General features: G+C 42.1%; 3 protein-coding genes across 7 annotated transcripts in view; 2 read left to right on the top strand and 1 right to left on the bottom strand.

Moving 5' to 3' along the window:
• LOC139533031 (zinc finger protein ZFP2-like) overlaps nt 1-26237 on the top strand; it is a 530089-nt gene that overhangs the window by 270346 nt on the left and 233506 nt on the right. The gene's annotated exons all lie outside the window — the stretch shown is intronic.
• Nucleotides 1-26237, bottom strand: part of LOC139533041 (zinc finger protein 271-like) — a 222385-nt gene that overhangs the window by 177813 nt on the left and 18335 nt on the right. The gene's annotated exons all lie outside the window — the stretch shown is intronic.
• Nucleotides 364-24876, top strand: LOC139533050 (zinc finger protein 135-like). Of its 4 annotated transcripts, XM_071331259.1 has the most exons (5): nt 444-601; nt 1565-1800; nt 4694-4927; nt 19530-19778; nt 20508-24876. In XM_071331259.1, the coding sequence occupies exons 2-5, from the start codon at nt 1698-1700 to the stop codon at nt 21593-21595; spliced, it is 1674 nt and encodes a 557-aa protein (XP_071187360.1). In that variant the 5' UTR covers nt 444-601; nt 1565-1697; the 3' UTR covers nt 21596-24876. The 4 variants fall into 4 exon arrangements, with proteins under 4 accessions (XP_071187363.1, XP_071187360.1, XP_071187361.1 ...); XM_071331262.1 differs by lacking the exons at nt 19530-19778; nt 20508-24876 and adding an exon at nt 5858-6724 and having other exon boundaries at nt 364-601; XM_071331260.1 differs by lacking the exon at nt 4694-4927 and having other exon boundaries at nt 477-601.

Raw genomic sequence — 26237 nt, 5'->3', positions numbered from 1 at the left:
AATTCATTTGTTATTAATTTTTAAAATGTAAATGGCTTTTGGCGAATGAATATAAAACCAACTTCACCTCGGTCTGGCTACTCTGGTGATTTAAAAAAAAAACTTTACGTTACTTTTACCTACTAAGGAACTGCATTGTTCAGGGGCTGAACGACAGATTTTTGCCATGTCAGCTCGGGGATTCGATCCAGCAACTTTCCAGCTACTGGCTCAACTAGGCTATCTGTGATGCTAGGATATATATGATATGCAGTGTGAGCTATTGTGAATAAGCCACTGCAGTTATGAAATTGATAAAAGAATGGCCATGTTTCAAGTGTGTGCCGACGGAATCTTTTTGGTATTTATTAGGATCCCAATTAGCCGCTGCAAAAGTGTCAGAATTGTTCACTTCTCTCATTGACTTCTCAAAACACAGCTTGGTCTGCTTCGCAAGCCTTCTCTGAAGTCTCGCGTTTTTACGTCTCTGGGTTTAGAAACTGGTAGTGGGGGGAACAGGAAGTTCTGCGCAGGCGCGCATCATTCGTCAGAATAAAGGTTACGCCAGAATTGTGCAGTCGAGACGACAACTTCTGTGTCCTTTTCAAATATATTACTACTGGTATGTAATAGCACGTTATAATATCGAAAGAACATGTCATAACATGCTAGGTAACAAATACGTCAAGGTATTATCACGTTTGATAAAGGTTTTATGTGCTATTTTTGTGTCAAACCGCGTGAGTGAACGTGATCACTTTTTTACAAGTCACATAGTTATAGACTTTGGGTTAGTCTAAGTGGATGTATATCATTTCGTCAAGGTAATTTCATAAAGGATCAATCTATTTGAGATTTCTGGGTTCGTTTTACATGTCGTTTTTGGTTTTGTGTAAAATTCACGAGATGGTAAAATGGCGGTTCCCACTCGGTCTGCATCAAAACACTTCAGTGCAGGCAGTGAGGGTGCAGCAGAGAAAGACAATTTTACGGCTGCGCTACTGTTTTGGGGCTAAATGTAATGATTATCAGTTTTCCAAATGTGTACTAATATTGAGACATTCAGTTGTTTCTGTCTATCTATACATGTTACTATGGTGTGACGGAAATACTATTGGGTTTTGATTGAAGTAATACAGGGAAGACAAGGTTATTCAGGAAAATAGTACATAGTGCTGCCTAAAACATACTGCAACCTTGTACGAAATGTTTTTTGAGTAATTTATGCATTTATGTGAATTCAGGAAATCTACTATAGATTAAGTGCATTAAGAGTTGTGTAACATAATTTAAAGTGTGTACTTTGTCTAATGTGAATTAATTAATGTTTTGTTGTCTATGCTTAGCTACCAGATCTATTGAAATGAGATCAGTGCTAGACTTGGACAGGAGCTCACCGGAGCAGAGTACCTTCACCTCAATTTTCTACTGTTTGAGCTCATGTTCCTCTTATAGAATATTAGCTCAACAGTATTGGGGAGCAACTGCACCTAAAAAATAATCCATATTTTTAGAGAATAAAGAAAGTTGACAGTTCTGGCACTAACTTGTGTCCGTTTTTCTTTATTAATACTGGCCGACTCAGATTAAGTCTGAGGCCGGTAACATCAACAGTGAGGACAAACCCAGCCTGCCTCTCCTTCCACACCGAGTCAAACCTACAGTCACTGGGTCCTGATTGTGACAGTGGAGCCCAGTTTGCACTGCAGGATCCAGAGATGGCATCAGTGAAGCTGGAAGACTGCAGTCAAACACTGGAGCTGAATGTCAACATTAAAGATGAAGAAGAGGAGGAGGAGATTGGGACGTCTGTTTCTCATGGTAAGAGCAGGTTCTATCTAACTAAGTTTGTGCTTTTCATTCCAACTTCCCACTGTGTATGAGAAGTTGCTGTAGAACTGTTTTATTTATTTTATTTTATTTCACCTTTATTTAACCAGGTAGGCCAGTTTTCGAACAAGTTTTCATTTAGAACTGCGACCTGGCCAAGATAAAGCAAAGCAGTGCGACAAAAACAACACAGAGTTACACATGGAATAAACAAACGTACAGTCAATAACACAATAGATAAATCTATATGCAGTGTGTGCAAATGTAGTAAGAGGTAAGGCCATAGTGGGCAATTAATTACAATTTAGCACTAACACTGGAGTGATGGATGTGCAGATGATGATGTGCAAGTAGAGATACTGGGGTGCTAAAGAGCAAAAATAAATAACAATATGGGGATGGGGTAGTTAGGTGGGCTATTTACAGATGGGCTGTGTACAGGTGCAGTGATCGGTAAGCTGCTCTGACAACTGATGCTTAAAGTTAGAGAGGGAGATATAAGACTCCAGCTTCAGTGATTTTTGCAATTCGTTGCAGTCATTGGCAGCAGAGAACTGGAAGGACAGGCGGCCAAAAGAGGAGTTGGCTTTGGGGATGACCAGTGAAATATGCCTGCTGGAGCGCGTACTACGGGTGGGTGTTGCTATGGTGACCAGTGAGCTGAGATAAGGCAGTTCTTTACATAGCAAAGACTTATAGATGACCTGAAGCCAGTGGGTTTGGCGACAAATATGAAGCGAGGGCCAGCCAACGAGAACATACAGGTCGCAGTGGTGGGTAGTATATGGGGCTTTGGTGACAAAACGAATGGCACTGTGATAGACTACATCCAATTTGCTGAGTAGCGTTGGAGGCTATTTTGTAAATGACATCGCCGAAGTCAAGGATCGGTAGGATAGTCAGTTTTACGAGAGTATGTTTGGCAGCATGAGTGAAGGAGGCTTTGTTGTGAAATAGTAAGCCGATTCTAGATTTAATTTTGGATTGGAGATGCTTAATGTGAGTCTGGAAGGAGAGTTTACAGTTTAACCAGACACCTAGGTATTTGTAGTTGTCCACATATTCTAAGTCAGAACCGTCCAGAGTAGTGATGCTAGTCGGGCGGGCGGGTACGGGCAGAGATCGGTTGAAGAGCATGCATTTAGTTTTACTAGCATTTAAAAGCAGTTGGGGGCCATGGAAGGAGTGTTGTATGGCATTGAAGCTCTGGAGGTTTAACACAGTGTCCAAAGAAGGGCCAGAAGTATATAGAATGGCATCGTCTGCGTAGAGGTAGATCAGAGAATCACCAGCAGCAAGAGCGACATCATTGATATTTACAGAGAAATGAGTCGGCCCGAGAATTGAACCCTGTGGAACCCCCATAGAGACTGCCAGAGGTCTGAACAACAGGCCCTCCGATTTGACACACTGAACTCTGTCTGTGATGTAGTTGGTGAACCAGACGAGGCAGTCATTTGAGAAACCAAGGCTGTTGAGTCTGCCGATAAGAATGCGGTGATTGACATAGTCGAAAGCCTTGGTCAGGTCAATGAAGACGGCTGCACAGTACTGTCTTTTATCGATGGCAGTTATGATATCGTTTAGGACCTTGAGCGTTGCTGAGGTGCACCCGTGACCAGCTCGGAAACCAGATTGCATAGCGGAGAAGGTACGGTGGGATTCGAAATGGTCGGTGATCTGTTTGTTAACTTACCTTTCGAAGACTTTAGAAAGGCAGGGCAGGATTTAATGATGAACTGTTTTAATGAGAAGGTAGATGTTATTTCATGCTACTGAGACTTGCATGGTTTTGACACCTGTATTGCCAGCATTTGATTTATTTACTGGGCTAAACTACCAGTGTTTTAAAGTTATATGAAGTGAGTTTGTGTAGTTTCTAACCCTTGTGATAGTGAGTGGAGGATGATATAGGTCATAACTTTCATGATTTATGAGATACTTTTATAATAGTTTTATTCCTCTTTTGTATTGTACAGCCTACTCATATGAATACATACAGTACCAGCCTACTGATATGAATACATACAGTACCAGTCTACTGATATGAATACATACAGTACCAGCCTACTGATATGAATACATACAGTACCAGCCTACTGATATGAATACATACAGTACCAGTCTACTGATATGAATACATACAGTACCAGTCTACTTATATGAATACATACAGTACCAGCCTACTGATATGAATACATACAGTACCAGCCTACTGATATGAATACATACAGTACCAGCCTACTGATATGAATACATACAGTACCAGCCTACTGATATGAATACGTACAGTACCAGCCTACTGATATGAATTCGTACAGTGTGTTCGTAAAGTATTCAGACCCCGTGACTTTTTCCACATTTTGTTACGTTACAGCCTTATTCTAAAATGGATTAAATAAAAAATGTTCTTCAATCTACACAATACCCCATAATGATAAAGCAAACGCAGGTTTTTAGAAATGTTTTCACATTTATAAAAAATTAAAAACAGATACCTTATTTACATAAGTATTCAGAACCTTTGCTATGAGACTCGACATTGAGCTCAGGTGCATCTTGTTTCCATTGATCATCCTTGAGATATTTCTACAACTTGATTGTTGTCAACCTGTGGTAAATTCAATTGATTGGACATGATTTGGAAAGGCACACACCTGTCTACTTAAGTATTAGCTCAAGTATTTTGGAGTTCCTGCACCTAAATATAAACCATACCGGCACCCAAAATGTTTATCGGCAACTATTTCAGTCCAAGTCGAGCACTGAATTAGATAATTGAACAAGAAAAATATAATATATTTAATAGAGAATAAAGACCTTGCCAGAACTTTCAAGAAAATAACTTTTGTGTCTGTTTCTCTTGTACTACTTGCCGACTCAGGTATGAGGCCGGTAACATCAACAGTGAGGACAAACCCAGCCTGCCTCTCTCCTTCCACACTGAGTCCAAACCTACAGTCACTGGGTCTTGATTGTGACAGTGGAGCCCAGTTTGCACTGCAGGGTCCAGAGATGGCATCAGTGAAGCTGGAAGACTGCAGTCAAACACTGGAGCTGAATGTCAACATTAAAGATGAAGAAGAGGAGGAGAAGATTGGGAAATCTGTTAATCATGGTAAGAGCAGGTTCTATCTACTTTTATTGTTTGTTACAACTTCCCACTGTATGAAAAGTTACAGTAGAACTGTTTCATGATGAACTGTTTCAATGAGAAGGTAAATATTATTTCATATTTTTATTCACTGGGATATCTGGAGTGATCAGAGAGTAGACTAAAGAAGTGAAGTAGACAAAGTGCCAGTGTTTTAAAGTTCTATGAAGTGAGTCTGTATAGTTACTAACCCTTGTGATAATAAGTGGAGGATGATATGGCTGATCATTTTCATGACTTATGAGATACTTTTAGAATAGTTATTTTCTCTTTTTGTATTGCACAGCCTACTTATATGAATACGTACAGGTTGCCTAATGGTTAAAGTGTTGAGCCAGTAACCGAAAGGTTGCTGGATCGAATCCCTGAGCTGACAATGTAAAAATAAACTCAGCAAAAAAATAAACACCCTCTTACTGTCAACTGCGTTTATTTTCAGCAAACTTAACGTGTGTAAATATTTGTATGAACATAACAAGATTCAGCAACTGAGACATAAGCTGAACAAGTTCCACAGACATGTGACTAACAGAAATTAAGTAATGTGTCCCTGAACAAAGGGGGGGGGGTCAAAATCAAAAGTAACAGTCAGTATCTGGTGTGGCCACCAGCTGCATTAAAGCTCAGTACGAAGAACTTTCCACCTCAAAGACTGAAAACAGCTTAACTAGACTGAAACAGTCCTATGATCAAGGTGAAAAACCTGGTAAATTGCTTGTCTGGCGCATTAAGATGTTAAATTCAGACCGAGCCATTAATGCAATTCATAATTAACAGGACAATTATCAATGGATCCTGTGGAAATAAACCAAACATTTGCTTCCTACTACAACACACTTTACAACTCTGAATCTCCTGAGAACTAATCAGGTTTTGATGTTGCCTCTATTTCAGACACTAAATTGGATCTGGAAAAGGAATTGGATGGTGTTGAAATATCTGATGCTATTTTCAATATGAAGGGAGGTAAAGAGGCAGGTCCAGATGGGCTCCCAATAGATATTTAACGACAAACTTCTAGGTCCACTTCTGGATATGTACAGTGTATTGGGGTATGATATGCTGTAGAGCTCAGATACAGACAATAAACACCCGCCTGAGATATTATCCAATTGTATTGTAACTGAGAACATGTATCACCCTTGTTAAGCTCCACAAATTTGACCCCAATACCCCAGGCCTGTGTGTTAAATGTAACACACATTTAGGCACCTTGTATCATTGCCTGAGGAATGTGCTGAGATACAAACGTTTTGGAGCTCAGTATTGCGCTATATCTCTGAGATGACCTCTACCCCAATACCACTAATCCCTAAACTATGCCTCCTAAATCTTTACCCAGAGAATATCTCTTTACATAGGAGAGGAAAGAAAATGGTTGACCTCTGTCTATTACAAGCTAGACGTTCAATTGCTCTCCACTGGAAGTATGTCAGTTCCCCCTCACTTGGCCATTGGTTAAAATAATTAACGTCAAGCCTGGTTCTTGAAAATTTTACTTATATAGTGAAAAAGAAAGCCCCAGAGTTTCATAATATTTGGGATCTGTTTTGTGAGTTTTTGCAAACCGGTGATGTTGTAGAAGCATTGAATATTGGCTCTAGCCGAAGCAACCGCACATTGTACTTTTTATTTGTTTGGTTGTTTTGTTTTGTTTTTCTATCTTTGTGTTGGGGGGGGGGGGGGGTGAAAGAAAAGAGAATTGTATTTCTGTAATTGCCGATTTGTCCTACTTGGAACTAATAAATATATATATTTTTATGTATATATAAATGAATGAATGATGGAGGCCACTGTGTTCTTGGGGACCTTCAAAGCTTCAAGGGGCGCCTGAGTGGCGCAAGGCACTGCATCTCACTACAGACCCCTGTTCGATTCCAGGCTATATCACAACCGGTCGTGATTGGGAGTCCCATAGGGCTGTGCACAATTGGCCCGGGGGAGGCGTCATTGTAAAAAATAATTTGTTCTTTAACCGACTTACCTAGTTAAATAAAGGTTCAATAAAAAATAAACACTGCAGAAATGTTTTGGTGCCCTCCCCCAGATCTGTGCATCGACATAATCCTTTCATGGAGATCTACGGACAATTCCGTCGACCTCATGGCTTGGTTTTTGCTCTGACATGCACCGTCAAATGTGGGACCTTTATATAGACAGGTGTGTGCCTTTACGAATCATGTCCAATCAATTGAATTTACCACAGGTTGATAACAATCAAGTTGTAGAAACATCTCAAGGATGATCAATGGAAACAGGATGTACCTGAGCTCAATGTTGAGTCTCATAGCAAAGGGTCTGAATACTTACGTAAATAAGGTATTTCTGTTTTTTTTTGTGAAAACATTTCTTAAAACTGGTTTGCTTTGTCATTATTGGGTATTGTGTGTAGATTGAGAAATGTTTTATTCACTCAATTTTAGAATAAGGCTGTGACGTAACAAAATGTGGAAAAAGTCAAGGGTCTAAATAATTTCCGAATGGGAGAGGGGATACCCAGTCAGTTGTACAACTGAATGCATTCATCTGAAATGTGTCTTCCACATTTAACCCAACCCCTCTGAATCAGAGCGGTGCGGGGGGCTGCCATAATGGACATACACGTCTTCGGCGCACGGGCAGAATGACATCTCAACAAAAAAAGAAACATCCCTTTTTCAGGACTCTGTCTTTCAAAGATAATTAGTAAAAATCCAATTAACTTCACAGTTCAAAATTGTAAAGATTTGAAACACTGTTTCCCATGCTTGTTCATTGACCTATAAACAATTCATGAACATGCACCTGTGAAACGGTCGTTAAGACACTAACAGCTTACAGAGGGTAGGCAATTAAGGTCACAGTTATGAAAACTTATGACACTAAAGAGGCCTTTTTACTGACTCTGAAAAACACCAAAAGAACGATGCCCAGGGTCCCTGCTCATCTGCGTGAACGTGCCTTAGGCATACTACAAGGAGGCATGAGGACTGCAGATTTGGCCAGGGCAATACATTTCAATATACGTACTGTGAGACGTTTAAGACAGCGCTACATGGAGACAGGACGGACAGCTGATCATCCTCGCAGTGGATGGCAACAACAACTGCCTGAGTTACACCAGGAACGCACAATCACTCCATTTAGTGCTCAGACTGTCCGCAATAGTCTGAGAGAGGCTGGACTGAGGGCTTGTAGGGCTGTTGTAAGGCTGGTCCTCACCAGACATCACCGGCAACAACTTCTCCTATGGGCGTCGCTGGACAGGACTGGCAAAAAGTGCTCTTCACTGACGAGTCGCGGTTTTGTCTCTTCGGGGGTGATGGTCGGATTCGCTTTTATCGTCGAAGGAATGAGCGTTACACCGAGGCCTGTTCTCTGGAGCGGGATAGAGGTGGAGGGTCTATCATGGTCTGGGGCGGTGTGTCACAGCATCATCGGACTGAGCTTGTTGTCATTGCAGGCAATCTCAATGCTGTGCGTTACAGGGAAGACATCCTCCTCCCTCATGTGGTACCCTTCCCACAGGCTCATCCTGACATTACCTTCCAGCATGACAATGCCACCAGCCATACTGCTCGTTCTGTGTGTGATTTCCTGCAAGACGGGAATGTCAGTGTTCTGCCATTGCCAGCGACGAGCCCGGATCTCAATCTTTTTTACATTTTAGTCATTTAGCAGACGCTCTTATCCAGAGCGACTTACAGTAGAGTGCATACATTTTTATTACATTTTTAAATACTGAGACATACTGAGAAAAGGAGACAAACAAGGATATCCCTACCGGCCAAACCCTCCCTAACCCGGACGACGCTATGCCAATTGTGCGTCGCCCCACGGATCTCCCGGTTGCGGCCGGCTGCGACAGAGCCTGGGCGCGAACCCAGCCCAGCCTGGGCGCGAACCCAGAGACTCTGGTGGCGCAGCTAGCACTGCGATGCAGTGCCCTAGACCACTGCGCCACCCGGGAGACAGTGTTTTAGGTGTCAATCCCATTGAGCACGTCATTGAATCTTATGTTCATACAAATATATACACATGTTAAGTTTGCTGAAAATAAACGCAGTTGACAGTGAAAAGAGACAGAGATACCATTGAATATGTGCTATATTACCGAAAGGCCCTTTGCACATTGGTGTTAGGCTTGCATTTGAGTGTCAATCATTTTAGTCCAAGGATATGATCGAAAATCCTCCAAGAGCCTTGGTCAGGGAGGTGACCAAGAACCCAATGGTCACTCTGACAGAGCTCCAGAGTTCCTCTGTGGCGCTGCGAAAACCTTTCAGAAGGACAACAATCTCTGCAGCACTCTACCAATCAGGCCTATATGGTAGAGTGGCCAGATGGAAGCCTCTCCTCAGTAAAGGGCATATGACAGCCAGCTTGGAGTTTGCCACAAGGCTCCTAAAGGACTCTCAGAACATGAGAAACAAGATTGGTGAAGGTAACTCGGAGTGGACTCATAATTATTTATTGTTTCTCTTATATCCAGAAGCAGTGGGCGCCCTGGATTTCGCGATTGGGGACAATAATTGTGACTCGAATTGCTCTCCGGAACAGGGCGGCATTGAAAGGAGTGGTAATGGGATTAGGTTTAAGTGTTAAGGAGTTGAAATGGAAGATTCCAGGTGTCTGTGATGCTCGTCTTTAGGTGAGACGTAGATCCAGTGTAGAACGTTGGGAAACAGAGAATACTTTGTCTGTCATGTAGAGTTTTGATGCAGAGGTGAAGGTAGGAAGTGTCAGTTATCCCGTGAGTGTTTTTGTTCTGTAAATACTACAGTGTTTTAGGTGTCAGGTTTATGGGCCTGTTGAAGCACTGTGTAGGAGTGAGATGCCTAGATGTGAGAAGAGTGCAGGAGGGCATGAGATGAAGGAATGTGTGGTATCGTGGAGAAAGTTCTGTGTGTTAGTTGTGGGGTAACCAATGGGGCTGGAGATCTGAGGTGTCAGGTGAAAGAAAGGCAGATTGAGGTTGCCAGGGTTACAGTAGTACAGAAAGTGTAGTATGGTGAAGCAGTGAAGAGAGTGGTAGAGGAAGATGGGTACAGGGTGAGGGATCTTGAGAGGATTCCTGTGAGGAGGCAGAGACCAAGAGAGAGTGATGGGAATAATATGTGCTTCAGCAAGGTGGGCTTTTTAGCATTTATAGCCATGGTTGTCAATTGTACTGCAGAAATGGATAGAAAGTAACAGAAAATAGAGGTTGTGGTGGCCGCGGCAAAGAAGTACTTGGGATTACGAGGATTTATTGCAGAACAGCTGCAGAGGGTGTTGAGTGGTGTAGTGGTCTGGCATAGGGTTAAATAGTGGAATGGGCTGGTGGGTTTTTATTGTGGAAAATCACCACAAAGGGACTCAGTCAACCTTAAATGAATCATTCTTTATTATCAGCAAGCTGGAGAGGTTCCAACAAACCTAAAGCACCAGAGTGAACGTCGGTCAGGAGCTCTGCCGGGGCAGTCCCGTTAGTTCTCCTATATACTGCTTAGACAGACAAGTTATATTTGCATGATTTAGCCTATTCATTATTCATAATTAATTCATCATTAACGTTTGGTTCCTGCATGTGACCGACCAGTACCTCACAAGGCTTCTTCTTTCCAAGCTGAGACTTTGAAACTGAGATATCCCTTTTGGTTCCCAGAACAATGTTCCGGACGTACTGACAATTGGTCTGAGGAGGAGGTCACAATCTCCTGCACGAATCAAGAACATTTCCCAATTTCTTTAGAGGGCTAATAGTTGGCAAGGCATTTCTGTATTAATTACTGTATCAATGAATTGAATGCATGTAGGCTGTGGAATCCCTCACACCAGTACAGTGGGTGGCGGTGTATGCAGATAAAAGTTGGATGCGATCCGCTAAACAAATCCCAAAGAATGTACGCAAATGCACGTCGCTTGACCCGTATGGAGAATGTAAAAAAGGAGAAAAGTTTCTCTATTATTGATGTTTGATGAAGAGTATCTACCACCCTATGTAAAGCTGGGATATATAAGATACCCCAAAGAGGGTTTGGGGGGGCACACAATGCAAATAGTCCGGGTAGCCATTTGATTACCTGTTCAGGAGTCTTATGGCTTGGGGGTAAAAACTGTTGAGAAGCCTTTTTGTCCTAGACTTGGCACTCCGGTACCGCTTGCCATGCGGTAGTAGAGAGAACAGTCTATGACTGGGGTGGCTGGGGTCTTTGACAATTTTTAGGGCCTTCCTCTGACACCGCCTGGTGTAGAGGTCCTGGATGGCAGGCAGCTTAGCCCCAGTGATGTACTGGGCCGTACGCACTACACTCTGTAGTGCCTTGCGGTCAGAGGTCGAGCAATTGCCGTACCAGGCAGTGATGCAACCAGTCAGGATGTTCTCGATGTTGCAGCTGTAGAACCTTTTGAGGATCTCGGGACCCATGCCAAATCCTTTTAGTTTCCTGAGGGGGAATAGGCTTTGTCGTGCCCTCTTCACGACTGTCTTGGTGTGTTTGGACCATTCTAGTTTGTTGATGTGGACACCGAGGAACTTGAAGCTCTCAACCTGCTCCACTACAGCCCCGTCGATGAGAATGGGGGCGTGCTCGGTCCTCCTTTTCCTGTAGTCCACAATAATCTCCTTAGTCTTGGTTACGTTGAGGGATAGGTTGTTATTCTGGCACCACACAGCCAGGTCTCTGACCTCCCTATAGGCTGTCTCATCGTTGTCTGTGATCAGACCTACCACTGTTGTGTCGTCTGTAAACTTAATGATGGTGTTGGAGTCGAGCCTGGCCATGCAGTCGTGGGTGAACAGGGAGTACAGGAGGGGACTGAGCACGCACCCCTGTGGAGCTCCAGTGTTGAGGATCAGCGTGGCAGATGTGTTGCTACCTACCCTCACCACCTGGGAGTGGCCCGTCAGGAAGTCCAGGATCCAGTTGCAGAGGGAGGTGTTTAGTCCCAGCATCCTTAGCTTAGTGTTGAGCTTTGAGGGTACTATGGTGTTGAACGCTGAGCTGTAGTCAATGAATAGCATTCTCACATAAGTGTTCCTTTTGTCCAGGTGGGAAAGGGCAGTGTGGAGTGCAATAGAGATTGCATCATCTGTGGATCTGTTTGGGCGGTATGCAAATTGGAGTGGGTCTAGGGTTTCTGGGATAGTGGTGTTGATGTGAGCCATTACCAACCTTTCAAAGCACTTTATGGCTACGGACGTGAGTGCTACGGGTCTGTTGTCTTTTAGGCAGGTTGCCTTTGTGTTCTTGGGTGGTCTGCTTGAAACATGATGGTATTACAGACTCAATCAGGGACATGTTGAAAATGTCAGTGAAGACACATGCCAGTTGGTCAGCACAGGTCCTGGTAATCCGTCTGCCTTTTGTATGTTGACCTGTTTAAAGGTCTTACGTCCTCTACGGAGAGCATGATCACAGTCGTCCGGAACAGCTGATGCTCTCATGCATGCCTCTGTTGCTTGCCTCGAAGCGAGCATAGAAGTGATTTAGCCCGTCTGGTAGGCTCGTGTCACTGGGCAGCTCGCAGCTGTGCTTCCCTTCGACATACAACAACACAGAGTTACACATGGAATAAACAAACATACAATCAATAATACAGTAGAATAATCTATATACAGCATGTGCAAATGAGGTAGGATAAGAGAGGTAAGGCAATAAATAGGCCATGGTGGCGAAGTAATTACAATATAGCAATTAAACACTGGAACGGTAGGATGTGCAGAAATGAATGTGCAAGTAGAGATACTGGGGTGCAAAGGAGCAAGATAAATAAATACAGTATGGGGATGAGGTAGATTGGATGGGCTATTTACAGATGAGCTATGTACAGGTGCAATGATCTGTGAGCTGCTCTGACAGCTGGTGCTTAAAGCTAGTGAGGGAGGTAAGAGTCTCCAACTTCAGAGATTTTTGCAGTTCGTTCCAGTCATTGGCAGCAGGGAATTGGAAGGAGAGGAAGAATTGGCTTTTGGGGGTGACCAGTGAGATATGCCTGCTGGTGCGCGGGCTACGGGTGGGTGCTGCTATGGTGACCAGTGAGCTGAGATAAGGTGGGGCTTTACCTAGCAAAGACTTGTAGATGACCTGGAGCCAGTGGGTTTGGCGACGAGTATGAAGCAAGGGCCAGCCAACGAGAGCATACAGGTCGCAGTGGTGGGTAGTATATGGGGCTTTGGTGACAAAACGGATGGCACTGTGATAGACTACATCCAATTTGCTGAGTAGCGTTGGAGGCTATTTTGTAAATGACATCGCCGAAGTCGAGGATCGGTAGGATGGTCAGTTTTACGAGGGTATGTTTGGCAGCATGAGTGAAGGAGGCTTTGTTGCGAAATAGGAAGCCGATTCTAGATTTAATTTTGGATTGGAGATGTTTAACCTTTCTCGCCCCGGGGTTCCGCTAGCGGAACACCCACAACATTCCGCTGCCTTCGCAGAGCGCGAAATTCAAAAAATATTTTTGGGAAATATTTAACTTCCACACATTAACAAGTCCAATACAGCAAATGAAAGATAACTTAAGGACAGGGGGTGCTGTTTTCACTTTGGGGGAAAATCGTATCCAATTTAAACGGCCTCGTACTCAATTCTTGCTCGTACAATATGCATATTATTATTACTATTGGATAGAAAACACTCTGTAGTTTCTAAAAACGTTTGAATTATTTCTCTAAGTGAAACAGAACTCTTTTTACAGCCCATTTCCTATCCGGAAGTGAGATTTCCAAAAGCGAGGTCTCTCTTCAAGAGCTTGTCTATAAAAGGGCATGTCACTTATGACTGTAGAAACACGTCATACACCTTCCCCTGGGTGTCATGCGGAAGTGAGAGCAGAAATGACTTGATTATCTCGTTCTGGGATTGAATACAACCTCTTGGAGTGAGAGGTCCGCCATTATTTTTTTTTGGAAGGCGCGAAGTTGGACCTGGAATCGCCTCCTGGAAAACCGTCGTTATAGGTGAATATGATCTCCGGCTTCGATTTTATTTGATACATGTCACAATATCATCCTAAAGTATGTTTATTCAATATAGTTTAATTATATTATTGAAATTTATTCGGGACTTTAGACGTGATGCGTTGGAGGAATTTGTTCAACAAGGAGAGGTTAGCTCCGCACGGCCAGTGTGCTTGCTAATTCAAGAGGGAAATAGTTCGTTCTGGATCCAAACAAAGACGGTTCTGAACAAAGGACCCCTTGTAGAACATTCTGATGGAAGATCAACAAAGATAAGGACCCAATTTGGGATGCTATTTCATATATCTGTCGAACTGTGCTATCGCTACCGTTTGCCTTGAATCAATGCTGTTGTGTGATAGCTATTGTAGTAAGCTAATATAACGATATATTGTGTTTTCGCTGTAAAACACTTCAAAAATCGGAAATATTGGCTATATTCACAAGATCTTTGTCTTTCATTTGCTATCCACCATATATTTTTCTGAAATGTTTTATGATGTGTAATTAGGTAGTTGACGTTGGTGTCTGTATTTACTCTGGCTACTCCCGTGCTATTTCTGACTGTAGCTATGATGGTAGCAGTAATGTAAAACTGATTTATAGCTCAAATATGCACATTTTTTGAACAAAACATAGATTTATTGTGTAACATGTTATAGGACTGTCATCTGAGGGAGTTGTTTCTAGGTTAGTTAGGTTGGTTCTAGGTTAGTTAGGTTGGCTTTGTGCATGCTACCTGCATGCTACCGGTGCTGTGAAAAATGTCTGTCCTCTTTTGTATTTGGTGGTGAGCTAACATAAATATACGTGGTGTTTTTGCTGTAATACATTTTAAAAATCGGACATGTTGGCTGGATTCACAAGATGTTTATCTTTCAAATGCTGTATTGGACTTGTTAATGTGTGAAAGTTAAATATTTCAAAAAAAAATTTTTTGAATTTCCCGCTCTGCCTTTTCAGTGGAATGTGGGAGGAGTTCCGCTAGCGGAACCCCTGTCCTAGACAGGATAAACATCTTGTGAATCCAGCCAACATGTCCGATTTTTTAAAAATGTTTTACAGCGAAAACACAATATATATTTATGTTAGCTCACCACAATAGCCAAACACACAACGCTATTTATCCACCGCATAGGTAGCTTTCAAAAAACCGACAAAATATAGATATAATTAGTCACTAACCAAGAAACAACTTCATCAGATGACAGTCTTATAACATGTTACACGTTATAACATGTTACACATGTTTTGTTCGAAAAATGTGCATATTTGAGGTATAAATCATAGTTTTACATTGCAGCTACAATCACAAATAGCACCGAAGCAGCCGGAATAATTACAGAGAGCAACGTGAAATACCTAAATACTCATCATAAAACATTTATGAAAAATACATGGTGTACAGCAAATGAAAGATAAACATCTTGTGAATCCAGCCAATATTTCAATTTTTTTTAAGTGTTTTACAGCGAAAACACAATATAGCATTATATTAGCTTACCACAATAGCCAAACACACAACCGCATTCATAGTTCATAGAGACTGCCAGAGGTACGGACAACAGGCCCTCCGATTTGACATACTGAACTCTATCAGAGAAGTAGTTGGTGATCCAAGCGAGGCAATCATTTCAGAAACCAAGGCTGTTGAGTATGCCAATAAGAATGTTGTGATTGACAGAGTCCAATGCCTTAGCCAGGTCGATGAATACGGCTGCACAGTAATGTCTCTTATCGATGGTGGTTGTGATATCGTTTAGGACCTTGAGCGTGGCTGAGGTGCACCCATGACCAGCTCTGAAACCAGATTGCATAGCGGAGAAGGTATGGTGAGATTCGAAATGGACCTACCTTAGAAAGGCAGGGTAGAATAGATATAATAGAATAGATATAGGTCTGAAGCAGTTTGGGTCTAGAGTGTCTCCCCCTTTGTAGAGGGGGATGACCGTGGCAGCTTTCCAATCTTTGGGAATCTCAGACGATACGAAAGCGAGGTTGAACAGGCTAGTAATAGGGCTTGCAACAATTTTGGCAGATAATTTTAGAAAGAGAGGGTCCAGATTGTCTAGCCCGGCAGATTTGTAGGGGTCCAGATTTTGCAGCTCTTTCAGAACATCAGCTATCTGGATTTGGGTGAAGGAGAAATGGGGGAGGTTTGGGCGAGTTGCTGTGGAGAGCGCAGGGCTGTTGACCGGGGTAGGGGTAGCCAGGTGGAAAGCATGGCCAGCTGTAGAAAAATGCTTATTAAAATTCTCAATTATTGTGGATTTATCGGTAGTGACAGTGTTTCCTAGCCTCAGTGCAGTGGGCAGCTGGGAGGAGGTGCACTTATTCTCCATGGACTTTACAGTGTCCCAGAACTTTTTTGAGTTTGTGCTACAGGATGCAAATTCTGTTTGAAAAAGCTAGCCTTAGCTTTCCTAACTGCCTGTGAATATTGGTTCCTAACTTCCCTGAAAAGTTGCATATCAAGGGGGCTATTCGATGCTAATGCAGAACGCCACAGGATGTTTTTTTGCTGGTCAAGGGCAGACGGGTCTGGAGTGAACCAAGGGCAATCTCTATTCCTGGTTCTAAAATGTTTTGAATGGAGCATGCTTATTTAAGATGGTGAGGAAGGCACTTTTAAAGAATAACCAGGCATCCTCTACTGATGGGATGAGGTCAATGTCATTCCAGGATACCCCGGCCAGGTCGATTAGAAAGGCCTGTTCGCTGAAGTGTTTTAGGGAGCGTTTGACAGTGATGAGGGGTCGTCGTTTGACCGCAGACCCATTACGGATGCAGGCAATGAGGCAGTGATCGCTGAGATCTTGGTTGAAAACAGCAGAGGTGTATTTGGAGGGCGAGTTAGTTAGGATGATATCTATGAAGGTGCCCGTGTTTACGGATTTGGGGTTGTACCTGGTAGGTTCATTGATTATTTGTATGAGATTGAGGGCATCAAGCTTAGATTGTAGGATGGCCGGGGTGTTAAGCATGTCCCGGTTTAGGTTACCTAGCAGCACGAGCTCAGAAGATAGATGGGGGGCAATCAATTCACATATGGTGTCCAGGGCACAGCTGGGGGCAGAGAGTGGTCTATAGCAAGCGGCAACGTTAGGAGACTTCTTTTTTAGAAGTAGAAGCTCGAATTGTTTTGGTACAGACATGGATAGTATGACAGAACTTTGGCAGTTCTATCCTGGCGGAAAATATTATAGTTAGGGATGGAAATTTCAGGGTTTTGGTGGTTTTCCTAAGCCTGGATTCAGACACGGCTGTGCCATCCGGGTTGGCAGAATGTGCTAAAGCAAACATAGGGAGTAGGCTTCTAATGTTAACATGCATGAAACCAAGGCTTTTACGGTTACAGAAGTCAACAAATGAGAGCACCTGGGGAGTAGGAGTGGGGCTAGGCACTGCAGGTCCTGGATTAACCTCTACATCACCAGAGGAACAGAGGAGAAGTAGGATAGGGGTACGGCTAAAGGCTATAAGAACTGGCCATCTAGCACGTTCGGAACAGAGAGTAAAGGGAGCAGGTTTCTGGGCACGATAGCATAGATTCAAGGCATAATGTACAGACAAAGGTATGGTAGGAAGAGAGTACATTGAAGGTAAACCTAGGCATTGAGTAATAATGAGAGAGGTATAGTCTCTAGAGATGTTTGAACCAGGTGATGGCATCGCATATGTGGGACAACGTGGTTGGTTAAGGCATATTGAGCAGGGCTAGAGGCTCTACAGTGAAATAAGACAGTAATCACTAACCAGGACAGTAATGGACAAGGCATATTGATATTAGGGAGAGGCATGCGTAGCCAAGTGATCGTATGGGTCCAGTGAGTGGTTGGGCTGGCTGGGGACACGGCGATTCAGACAGTTAGCAGGCCCGGCAAGCTAGCAGTTAGTAGGCAAGCTAGCAGTTAGTAGGCCCTGGGCTAGCAAGCTAGCATAAGGGCCTTAGAGGGACGTCGCGATGGGGGAAAGTCTGTTTTTGCCTCCTCGTGCGGTGACGTCGATAGCCCAGTCGTGGAATTAGTAGGGTTTCAAGTAGCAGAGAGGTCCAAGTCCAATTGGCAAAATGGGTATAGCTGATCCATCGGCCAGTTTCTTTAGATCACAAACAGCCCAATATGCTCGAGATAGCTAGCAGGCCGCGGTTAGCAGAATGGTCCTTCAGGGGACGTCGCGCCTGAGGGGCCTGTTGGAATCCTCGGGCAGATTATGTCGGTATTCCAGCCGTGAAGGATCGACGGGGTTCCGTGCCCCGTACCGGCAGTAGAAGGGGTCCGGATATTGTAGCCGAGGAGTGGGCTTCAGGAGTAGCCCAGGATCCCTAGACGGAAGATGGGCTTAGCATGGGCTAGCTCCAGGCTAGTTGGTGCTTACTCCGGGACGGAAACGTTAGCGAGGAGTAGTCAACCCAGGTTGCGGTTAGCTAGCTGCGATGATCCAGATGAAAAGGTTCAGAGTTTGCGGTAGGAATCTGGAGGATATGGAGAGAAAAATAGGTCCGTTATGCTCTGGTTTAAAACGTGTTGTACGAACTGGCAAGAGCTTTCCGTGTTAACGGTTAGCTGATGACTGCTAGCGGTGGTTAGCAGACTGATAGCTGGTAGCTAGTTAGCTAGCTAGCTTCAGTTGAGGGATTCCAGTTCGGCGGTAAATAGAAATACTTTAGAAAAAAAACAGATACACACCACATTGGGTGAGGCAGGTTGCAGGAGAGTATTTTGAAGTTGAGGTTTAGGAAAAATATAAAAAAAGAATGCGAAGGAAAAATATATAAAAAGATATATACATGGGACAAGACAAAGACGTCTGACTGCTACGCCATCTTGGAACTGAGTGGATGTACATAATTTTCTCAAGGTAATTTAATAAATAATCAATTTATTTGAGATTTCTGAGTTCGTTTTACATGCTATTGGTTTTGTGTAAAATTCACGAGCTGGGAAAATGGCGGCGCCCACTGTCTTCGTCAAAGAGAGGCAATTTCACGGTCGCACTACTGTTTTGAAGCTGAATGTAATGATTATCAGTTTCCTACATGTGTACTAATAGTCAGACACATTCAGTTTCCATCTTTATCTATAAATGTTATTACTATGGTGTGAATGAGAAATACTATTGGTTTTTGATTGGAGTAATACAGTGAAGAAAAGGTTATTCAGGAAAATAGTACATAGTGCTGCCTAAAACATACTGCAACCTTGTACTAAATGGTTTCTGAGTCATTTATTAATAATGTAAATCCAATAAATCTACTATAGGTAAAGTTTAGTTACGTTGTGTAGCTTGTACTTTGTCTAATTTGAATGAATTCGTGTTTTGTTGTCAATGCTTACCTACCAGATCTGTTGAAATGAGATGGACAGGAGCTCACTGGAGCTGAGTACCGGCACCTCAATTTTCTACTGCTTGAGCTCATGTTCTTCTTATAGAATATTAGCTCAACAGTATTGTGGAGCTCCTGCATCTAAATATAAACAGTACCGCCCCCAAAATGAGTATCGACAACTATTTCAGTCCAAGTCAAGCACTGAATTAGATAATTGAACAAGAAAAAAATATAATATATTTTAATAGAGAATAAAGAACGTGCCAGAACTGTCAAGACAATAACTTTTTGTCTGTTTCTCATTGTTACTACAGGACGACTAGAATTAAGTCTGAGGCCGGTAACATCAACAGTGGGGACAAACCCAGCCTGCCTCTCTCCTTCCACACTGAGTCCAAACCTACATTCACTGGGTCCTGATTGTGACAGTGGAGCCCAGTTTGCACTGCAGGATCCAGAGATGGCATCAGTGAAGCTGGAAGACTGCAGTCAAACACTGGAGCTGAATGTCAACATTAAAGATGAAGAAGAGGAGGAGAAGATTGGGAAACCTGTTTCTCATGGTAAGCACATATTCTATCTAACTAAGTGTGTTATTCGTTCCAACTTCCCACTGTGCATGAAAAGTTACTGTTTCATGATGAACTGTTTCAATGAGAAGGTAGATGTTATTTCATGCTACTGACACTTGCATGGTTTGACACCAGTATTGCCAGCATTTGTTTTATTTACTGGGCTGTCTGGAGTGATCAGAGTAGACGAAAGTGGTGAAGTAGACAATCTGCCAGTGTTTTAAAGTTCTATGAAATTAGTATTTTAAAAAACAAACATGTTTTACCTTTATTTATCTAGGCAAGTCAGTTAAGAACAAATTATTATTTACATTGACGGTCTACCCCCATCCAAACCCGGACGACGCTGGGCCAATTGTGCGCCACCCTATGGGACTCCCAATCACGGCCGGATGTGATATTAGAATAGTTTTTTATTCCCTTTTGTATTGTGCAGCCTACTGATATATATACGTATATCACCCGGTACAGCCAGAAGAGAACAAGCCATCCCTTTGGGCCTGGTTCCTCTCTACGTTTCTTCCTAGGTACCTGATTGCTAGGGAGTTTTTCGTGGCCATTTTGCTTCTACATCTGCATTGCTTGCTCTTTGGGGATTGAGGCTGGGTTACTGTAAAGCACTTTGTGACAACTTCTGATGTAATAAGGGCTACATAAAAAACATGTGATTGACATGTATATCACACAAACTGACTGGTTCTTCTGATGTTGTTCACACAGGAGACCATGTTGAGACATTCTCTACATCCAGAGAGAAACAGCAGGAACATCACAGAGCTAAGAGGTCTCACCCCTGCCCACATTGTGAGGAGATTTTCCCATTTCTATCAAAGCTAAAAGTACACCTAAAAATACACAGAGGGAATCAATATTCCAATAATGACGTTGGGAAGAATTTCACAACATCCAAGACTCTGACAGTTCATCAGAGAGTGCATAAAGGAGAGAAGCTGTTCTCCTGCTCTGACTGTGTAAAATGCTTCACAACATCAACTAGGCTAAAAGTTCATCAGAGAACACACACAGGAGAGAAGCCTTACATCTGCTCTGACTGTGCGGCAAGTTTCTCTCTACTGCGCAACTTAAAACGACATGAACGTATACACACAGGGGAGAAGCTTTACTCCTGCTCTGACTGTGCGGCGAGTTTCTCTCTACTGTGCAACTTAAAACGACATGAACGTATACACACAGGAGAGAAGCCTTACTCCTGCTCTGACTGTGGAAAGAGTTTCTCTCTACTGGGCCACTTAAAAAGACACCAACATATACATACGGGAGAGAAGCCTTACTCCTGCTCTGACTGTGGAAAGAGTTTCTCTCGACTGGGCCACTTAAAAACACATAAACATATACATACAGGAGAGAAGCCTTACTCCTGCTCTGACTGTGTAAAATGCTTCACAACATCAACTGAGCTAAAAGTTCATCAAAGAACACACACAGGAGAGAAGCCTTACTCCTGCTCTGATTGTGTAAAATGCTTCACAACATCAACTAGGCTAAAAGTTCATCAGAGAACACACACAGGAGAGAAGCCTTACATCTGCTCTGACTGTGCGGCGAGTTTCTCTGTACTGTGCCACTTAAAACGACATGAAAGTGTACACACAGGGGAGAAGCCTTACTCCTGCTCTGACTGTGGGGCGAGTTTCTCTCTACTGTGCAACTTAAAACGACATGAACGTATACACACAGGAAAGAAGCCTTATCACTGCACTGACTGTGAGAAGAGATTCTACAGATTGGGCCATTTAAAAAGACACCAATGTATACATAAAGGAGAGAAGTTCTCTCAGACCAGCTAAGATTAGACACTCCACTTAATTCTCATGTCATTAAACGTTGAATTGAATCAAATGAAGAAAGCGTAGAACACTCCATTGTTATCCTATTGTTTCTCACTGTGAGAGAACTGTGCAGAGGGAGTGGAGCGTTATAGAATGTTAGCCTCTTTACTGATCAGTGTACACCTTGTCAGTTTTGGTGAGTGTTGTTAGCTTCTACTGTAAAGATATTGAGATGACCTTGGATTTGCCCTTAGGGTTGAATATCCTCTGTGAGGCTTCTCACAGTGGAGTCTGATGGGTGACTGGGTGGTACTGCTTCCCTCTGCAGTTTTCTGTGGGAATGAGCTAGTAGACACAACCTACACTGAGTGTACAAAACATTAAGGACACCTGCTCTTTCCATGACATAGACTGACCAGGTGAACCCAGGTGAAAGCTATGATCCTTAATGGTCTAGTTGTTGTGTATTTGTTATGGATCCCCATTAGCTTTCAACATTAAAAAAAACTGCAGTTGCAGTGAGCTAAGGAATGAAAACACTGGACACATTGGAAACATATTGCCTGGTCTGATGAATCCCGGGTTCCTGCTGTTTCACGCTGATGGGAGGACTAGGGTATGCAGGAAACCACGAGTACATGCATCCAGTGGTGGAAGAATTACCTGTCATACTTGAGTAAAAGTAAAGTAAAAGATACCTTAATAGGAAATTACTCAAGTAAAAGTGAGTCACCCATTAAAATACTACTTGAGTGAAAGTATTTGGTTGTTATATACTTCTGTATCAAAAGTATGAATATTTTCAAATTCCTTAAATTAAGCAAACCAGATGGCACAATTGTCTTTAAAAAATATATATATTACGGATAGCCAGGGGCAAACTCCAACACTCAGACATCATTTACAAACGAAGCATTTGTGTATAGTGAGTCCGCCAGATCAGAAGCAGTAGGGATGACCAGGGATGTTATCTTGATAAGTCTGTGAATTGGAGCATTTCCTGTCCTGCTAATCATAAAAAATTTAACAATTACTTTTGGGTGTCAGGGAAAATGTATGGAGTAAAAAGTACATTATTTTCTTTAGGAATGTAGTGAAATAAAAGTTGTCAACAATATAAATAGTAAAGTACAGATACTACTAAAGTAGTTCTTTATATAATTTATTCTTAAGTACTTTACACCACTGTATGCATCCATGCCGTGTGTCAGCATTGCAGGCTGGTGGTGTGAAGGAGTGGGGCGTGTTTTCAGGGCACACATTGGGCCCCTTGAAAAAAGTTGAACAATGTTTGAATGCCACAGTATATCTAAACATCATTGCCAATCAGGTGCATCCCTTCATGGCAGCAGTGTATCCATCTGCAAATAGATTTTTTTCAGCAGGATTATGCCACAAGGCTTGTCCAGGAATGGTTCCAAGAACATGACAGTGAATTCAGCTTACTGCAGTGGCCTGCCGAGTCACCAGATCTCAATCCAATTGTGCATCTATGGGAGGAGATGGAACAAGCTATTCGGCGTAGAGATCCACTCCCAGCCAACTTGACACAATTGGGGGAAGCATTGGAGTCAACATGGGCCAGCATCCCTGTGGAACACACAACACCTTGGACAGTCTATGCACTGATGAATTGAGGCTGTTCTGAGGACAAAGGGGGGTGCAACTCAATATTAGGAAGGTGTTCCTAATGTTTTGTACACAGTGTATATCAGATAAAGATGGTGTGATGATCAGTTTTTAGCAATGGTTTGGGTGTATTATTTTATTACAAAACTTTTGTTTAATGATTAACAACATCAACTAAATTGTCTTTTAATACTTGATTCATTATTTTAGTCATTGATGATGAATGTATTTGAGTAACTGTATTGAAGTTAATTGATCTGGCAGCAGGTAGCCTAGCGGTTAAGAGTGTTGGGCCAGTAACTGAAAGGTTGCTGGTTTGAATCCCGAGCCGACTAGGTGAAAAATCTGTCATTGTGCCCTTGAGCAAGGCAATTAACCATTATTTGTCCTGTAAGTTGCTCTGGATAAGAACATCTGCTAAATGACAAGAGTGTAATGAAAAATTATGTTTGTACATACATTTTTTTTCTCTTGTGTATAATTAAATGAAATAAACTGTTTGAAGTGAAATACTGTATATACAATACACAACATTACCACTTTGTTGACCCTGGTCAGAGGTACAGGACCATAGTAAACTAGACTATGTAGCTGCTGTTAGTAGCCTACAGTTTCCATGCAATACAACATGTCAGATCACTAATGATTAGGTGTACAGGCTGCTACATTTCTGCTTGTGTCTGTCGGCAGTGATGTGTTATCAGGCTAAATAACCACGATTATGTTGTTTTTGGTTTGCTAGTTGCACCAGTAGCATGGTATTTTCCTGCAATGGTAGTGACCAAAAAACAATATGTTTTCCATTGTACTAGAGGCCTAGAAACATAGAAGAAACTGACAGATGTGTCATAATAGTCTGGAACTAAAGCTGCACTGGGAGACACATTTGAAATGGAATACATGCAGCAGGGTGGAAACAATCACAGTAAAACACGATTTAAATGTATTGTTGGAAGGGCTGTGGTCACCAATCAGACGGTATTGGGGAGCTATTTCATAGGGTTTTCACAGGTACATTATTTACCTATTTCAATCTTATACCAACCAACCCTATGCTTGGTGTGACTGTTATGGACAGAGCAGACCATCTGATATGCCCTTAAATATTGTAATATGCAACCTGGAATTAAAATGTAAAAGGACCAGTGCTTCTACAGTGAAACACATCTCACATCTGTGCTGTTTGAGAGAGATGTTGTTAGACTACATTGTATCATTGTTTCCTCTTCTGAGTGCACTGATGGGGAACAACATTTCAATTCACAGAGACAATGAGTCCTTCAAGTTTTCACTATACCTATACATGTTTGAATTATCTGTATTGTGATGATGATGTTGGGGGAAATTGAATTGACAATATACAATGGGGGTTGGTAACTAGGTTTGTTCTCCAATCAATTTGTTGCTGAGCTTGTAGCTAGTCTGCGGGCCAGAACATAATTAGCCTATTAACAAATAGCGTATAGCTGCCCAATTCATGGTCCTACACAGTGAAGCTACACATTTAACACATGTGGTTAGTGGGCTAATCAATTCAATGTCCATAACATAATGTTGATCTGATTACAGTGGTAAAATCACCAATGTCTATATTAATATTCAACCTGTTCTATTAAAATATATGGTTGATTTTGCAAATACGGTCATATTAAATGTTTTGGAAAATGAAATGTCTTGAAACTGATTTCTCTGAATATCTTCTTCACTCTCTGGAAACAAGATCTAATAGTGGCTGAGACCAAACTATTTAAGAATTAAAGATTTTTATCGGTTTCGTTGAATGCCTGAGGGGAAATGTCATTACCACTACGTCATAAAATTAACTATTTTATTTGAAAATGAAATTACAGAAATTGCGCCTAATGTGTTTTATATAACATTTCGCATGAATTGTATTTTTTTTGTTTTTTTAAAACTATTTGGTAGTTTTCTTAGTTATATGTATTCATCATTGTCATGTCTAAATGTCAATACATTTTCAAAAAGGCACTTGCACATCTGAGCAATCTTATTTGCAGGTGCATGGCAACAATTGAACAAGATGAAGGAAAAAGGAAACCGCACACTGCTCTTGATAGTATCACCGATGTTTACTTTTTCCTTCATAAATGTCCATATATGCCTTGATGATACTCAGAAACATGTATTTACCACATCAAAATCTTAATATTTTACATTACTTTAGAAATTCTCTTAAGAACAAGCATATGAGGTTCACATATGGGAAAAATCATCAATATCAATTGTAATTTAATACACCTTTGCCACAGAAATATGTACCATGATGGTAATGACTTAGCGTTGTGGTAATAGATTGTGGTGGAAATGACATTTCATATAAAACAACTAATGAAAAATACCATAAACATTTTAATGTCACAGTAGTACATGTTTAATTTGATTGAAGATATAGAACAGACCATTTGTTCCAATTCATCCCAAAGGTGTTCGATGTTAACTCTCACACTTGCATCATGTAATTTGCCGTTCAGCTGGGGCACTGTGAAAAGCTGGGGAAGGTCAACAGTGGGAATTTTCTCAGTATAATTGAACTGCTGTCATTTTACGACCCAGTTCTGAAAGAAATTTTAGAACGCCCTGCAGGATCCGTTAACTATCTCAGTCCTCAAATCCAAAATGAGCTGATTTATATCTTAGCCGAGCGAGTGAAGTGTGACATTCCGGGAGAGATGCAGGAAGCCCCATTTTCTTCTATTATTATGGACACCACACCAGATGTATCCAAAGTAGACTAGTTAAGCCAAATTTATCGCTATGTGAGAGTGATAAGGGATGCAAATAATGTCGCCACAGATCTGACCATCAGAGTTGTTTTTGGGATTTCTGGATACTTCAACATAAAAACCTTCGGCAACATAGAGGATAAGGGGCTGGATATTTAAAAATGTTGTGGGCAGGGGTATGATGGAGCTGCTAACATGAGTGGGGTGTATTCGGATGTGCAGGCCAGAATATCCTAAAAAGGAGCCACTTGCTGTTTATGTGCATTGCGCAGCGCATAATCTTAACC

This window comes from Salvelinus alpinus, chromosome 10 (genome assembly GCF_045679555.1).
Source record: "Salvelinus alpinus chromosome 10, SLU_Salpinus.1, whole genome shotgun sequence".
Classification (NCBI taxonomy): Eukaryota; Metazoa; Chordata; class Actinopteri; order Salmoniformes; family Salmonidae; genus Salvelinus; species Salvelinus alpinus.
This window is presented reverse-complemented; position numbering and strand designations above follow the sequence as displayed.